The 4,642-nt window shown below is 41.9% G+C and overlaps 1 protein-coding gene across 1 annotated transcript in view; it reads left to right on the forward strand.

Moving 5' to 3' along the window:
* Positions 1-4,029, forward strand: part of LOC104616666 (uncharacterized protein C20orf26-like) — a gene marked incomplete at its 5' end in the record, with an annotated part of 40,139 nt that extends 36,110 nt beyond the window's left edge. The window contains 4 exon segments of the mRNA XM_010281745.1: positions 2,830-2,920; positions 3,785-3,904; positions 3,906-3,938; positions 3,940-4,029. Coding sequence (XP_010280047.1) covers positions 2,830-2,920; positions 3,785-3,904; positions 3,906-3,938; positions 3,940-4,029 — 334 coding nt within the window.
* Positions 4,030-4,642: the final 613 nt, after the last annotated feature.

Raw genomic sequence — 4,642 nt, forward strand, 5'->3', positions numbered from 1 at the left:
AATGTAGGCTACACATCACAAATGAGGCAGAACAGACTTTAAATATTGTTTGTCAAAGAAAGGCGAGACCAGCTTCCTAGCAACAAAAAGGATGTCGCTTATTGTCTTCAAAAGGAGACCATTTCATCCCATCTCGTTACAAATGCCTTCCCATGATAGCTTCTGTCGGTATAAAAGTCTGCCAGCAGGGGATCCCCGTTAGGAAGTGACCAAGTTTGAAAACCCGTTATGCTCCTGGCAAACATTGTCATCTTGTACATATTTAGCCTGATCACTCTGGCAGGTTATGAAAGACTAAATGGTGCAAGCACATGCGGCAGATGCCGTTCTCATGATAGTTGAGGAGCCTTTGAGCCTCTGTTGGTAGCATGCCAGCTTCATCTCGTATACTGAAGAGCATTATACTTTCAAGCCTTCTACGGCTTGCCCTGAGGGACTGCTGCTGAAGTGGTAATAAAATTCAGAATGAGCCTCAGAAAGTCAACTTGTTGGTTTGGCTTCAAATGGGTTTTTTCATTATTAAACTTCCCTTTAGCAGCCATATGTAGATCTGCTTTCTCAAAACCGTCATGTGCCCCTTTAGAAAAGGTGATTCTAACTGAAAAGATCAATAGATAAAAACGCAGAGCCAGCAAAGAAAGGGGATTGTTTCTGTGAATAATATCTTTAAATTGCATTTGGTGGTTACATTTCTTCAGGTGAAGAGAAGTAAAGGGAATCTGGGAGTAAATGTTGTTTACCAGTAGCTCCTCTTGGCAGCCTATCTAGAAAATACAGACAAGACATTCTCCATTCCCTATAAAAGGGCATTTTATTTGCATTAAACATTGCAAAGTGGGTGATGCGTTTTGAGCTCTAAATCTGTGAATATTGACAGGAACAGTTAAAAATGCAGTTATGGGCAGTGCTGGTAACAGTAGCAAAAAGGTGTAACATCCCTGAAACATTTTGTAAGCATCATTTAATGCAACATCTCAGTGAGGTGGGTGAACAACTTAACCAAGGTAAGGCAGTTGGAAGATGTGCCTCAATCAAGAGATGAAATCACCTTATCAGGGTTAGCATTAAAATTAAGCTGCCAGCTTGAAAACAAAATGTTTGGCCAGTGGAACATGGCTTTTAGCAGGTCATATCAGTAAAAACAGAGTCTTTAATTATCTTAATGTATTCTTGAATAACACTTCCCTTTTCCCTGCTCTGCTAATACAACACTGAGTTAAAAATTTGTGTTGGGTGGGGTTTTTCTTTTGAAATTGAAGGTTTTTTTAAATATTTGGGGAATAATCTGTTCTTCTCTAGCTCTTTGCACATGTTATAGGCATATAATTACTTAAATAAAGATACTTAGAGCTGAGCTCATCTTTTCTAACATTTCGTATCTGAATGAAGAGGTAGTTTCAGTCACGGTAACGTGCTACCAGAGACTGTTAGGCTGGGCAGCACTTACCACAGCAAGAACACAGTATTTGTAATACTTAATTTTAATATAAATATTTATTATTTATGCTGTGAAAACATCTATTGGACAGAGCCCCGCTGTGCTGGACACTGTGCAAGTCTAGGAGAGGCAGTCGCAGCCAGCCTGTGCTACAGAGATGTGCAGAAGAAGGGGCACAGTGGGAAGGGGGAAGAGAGCTTATGATGGGATGAGTATGTAAAAAAAAAAACAAACCCCGGCACAGTTCTGCCAGGTGCACAGTGTTATTTATTGTGCATGGCATTAATGAGAGATGAAGTTTCATTTAAAGAGTGGGAGGCGGAGAAATCCTGCCATTTGACATTAATGAAAAAAAAAAAGTCTTCACAAAAAGTAAAGTGCACGTTAGTTTTCTGTAGACAGATATGTGAGAATTATTGAACTTGTGTAGCGCTTTGAAGTTGCTTTACCCAGATGTTCATTTAAAGACCACAGAACTGCGTCAAGTGACAGTGTATGCCTGCTCCTGACAGCAGCACCAAGCATGCTGCTGCCGTTCCAGAGGAGAACGTTGGTCGCAGCCACGCTAATGCACCCATCTTAAAACTTTCTGGGTGACGCTGCTGACATCTGTTTGGTCATTACTGGGATGAACGCGGAGCACCCCCTGACTCCAGTTAGCATTAGCAAGAATTACACACAGAGCATCTCACTGAAGCTTTAAAAATTACTCTTCGTTATAGAGGAAAGAGAAATAAATCACAACTTTGTAATCTAGCTGCCTCCAGTTATATTTACAGCCTTGAGGTTCTACATCGAGCCATGTCCTCTCCATCCTTTTACTCCTTTTTCACTGAAGAATGCTGTCATGAATGCTGTCACTGAAAGGAAAAGTTACAAGAGCTTCCTCCTAGAATAGGTTCAATTTAGCTTCAGCGTACTAGTGCAAAGAACATATTGCAACACTGTGGTGGCCTGTTTTTCTGGCCTTTATTAATCCAGAAACCTTAATGATGAACAACATTTGTGTCATTGTCTACACAAATTTAATTTGTTTATGCAGCAGTTCAGTTAATCCTGCAATCTGCTTTTCTCAAATGAGGACAGATAATGGAGACACCGTTCTTTACAGGTCTTCAAGCTTTTAAATTGTGATAAAATCAGGATTCTTCACTGGGTCTTGCCACAGCTCTGAATTAAGCCACTTTAAATGTAATTACTGAAGCTGGCTGTACATCAGGAACATCCATTAAAAGAATTGATTGACCATGCTGTTACGGGAGGCATTTTATGAACAAACGATCATGATGGGTCCAGAACCGTAATTTATAAAGGCAAAAAAGCAGGTAAATACTTTATTAGTGGTTAATGAGAGGTTCACAGGATAACTAAATTTCTTCTTTTTTAACCAGCTACTTCGGGGAACCTTGGTCCATGGCCATCTATCACGATCGGTTTATTGATCTCAAGAAGGAACTGCGCCAAATCCTGATGTCGGAACAGGTAAGAAAAATGACTGGCGAGTGCATTTTATTATTTAGGTAATTTGTTAGTGTTGTTCACTTTGGTTTCTTCTCCCATCTTTCTCCCAAAGCTTTATGTTTCTGTTTAGCTATTTCCTCTGGGAAGCCTGAGCAGATCCTGTACCTCATAAGGGGGGTTCACCAAGTACAGCATAGTGTTGAGTTTTGTTATTTGGGCATATTTCCAAATTTGCCAGTAGAACTTTAAGTTGCTTTGTTTTCCTTCACGGTGTTTTTGCATTATATGTGCAGTCTAGCACCGCTACCCAGCAGCATCTGGAGGCTTATTCACTCAGTTATCTCCCCCTTTTTTTTATTAATGCTTCCTAATAGAAATACACTACAGGCCATCCTAACACTGTCTCAGCTGAGCCCATGAGAAGTAGATTTTTTAACATCTACCCACAGGGAATGGCTTTTGTAGCTGAAAGAGTGAAAGCAACTGGCTTTTTCAGTGATAAGTGGATTTCCTGAATAGGGATGAAATTAAAATGTTTGCTAATGCTGTTTACAGCTTTGGCCTTAGTACTGTAGACAGAGGCATAAAGTCTCGGCAGCCTGTAACTTTGCCTGCTCAAAATCCAAAACCCACTGCACTCCACGGAAAGAGCTGCTAACTGCAGATTTCCAGGCACCCAAGAACTGCCCCCTCGCCCCCCGATGAATTTCTGGCTGATCTCAAACCTAATGTGCAGTCTGGATCTGGATGCTTCCAGCCCGCTACTTGGGAGCAGTTCACCCCCTCTCTCCTCTCCTTGCTTTTGCTTTTGTTTAATGCAGCGGCGTTCCGTGCGATGGCAGTATTTTTTCAAGTATTCGCTCACTGAGTTTTTGGACTGTGCAGAAAACAAACGGAATTAGCTGTAAACGGAGGCAGGGTGACAAAAGGAAGGGACGGGGCGTAGACTGTAGCCCACCCATTTCCATGGCCCAAAGTGGCGTGCTGTCGGCTGTCGCAGCTGTAGCTACACAAACGCTCGACCCCTGCCTCCTCCCAGAAGGGCTGGGTGCAATTTTCCTCCTATTGTCATGACACAGAAAGTGCCTCAGCACAGTTTGATTTCAGATTCTCTTGGAAGACATCTATAAAAGAATACAAAATGAAATTCTGTGCAGAATGGGAGGCCTGAGGAGAAGTGTGTTTCTTGCCATCGTTCGACCACATTTTGCATGCTGTAAGCGTGAACAAGTTTAGAGAAGGGAATCTGTGTCCTACTAATTAAAGACCTGCTTGCCTCACCCCTTCCTTGTTGCAGTAGTCCTGACACACAAAAATAGTCCCACTGAACGGACTGAAAGCACCTCTATGAGGCAGAAATGCTTACATGAGCATAGATGACGGTATCTGCACCTGAATGTAAATTTGTCCTTACTTTTTGTATTTTTATGTGGATTTTCAGCACTGCGATTTTAACTATATTTGCTGAATGTCACATTTGTATGTTTTCCTCGGGTGCTCCTTCTAGACACTTTGCCAAATACGTAGCAGGTACCACGTGCCTAAGGAATATATCCTAAATGCCTCGGGCTTGGCTGTATTTCTATATGGAGCAAGAGACCTACTGTCTTTGCTTCCCGTTGCTTATATTGCAGCTCACTTGGGCATGCAGATAAACTAGTAATGCAACGTGGAAGTGAGGAGGAGGTACACCTCTGAAAGGGATGTTTAAGAACCGCAAGTGAAAATACACGCAAGTCGGGC

The sequence above is a fragment of the Phaethon lepturus genome, unplaced genomic scaffold (assembly GCF_000687285.1).
Source record: "Phaethon lepturus isolate BGI_N335 unplaced genomic scaffold, ASM68728v1 scaffold54642, whole genome shotgun sequence".
In the NCBI taxonomy this organism is placed as follows: Eukaryota; Metazoa; Chordata; class Aves; order Phaethontiformes; family Phaethontidae; genus Phaethon; species Phaethon lepturus.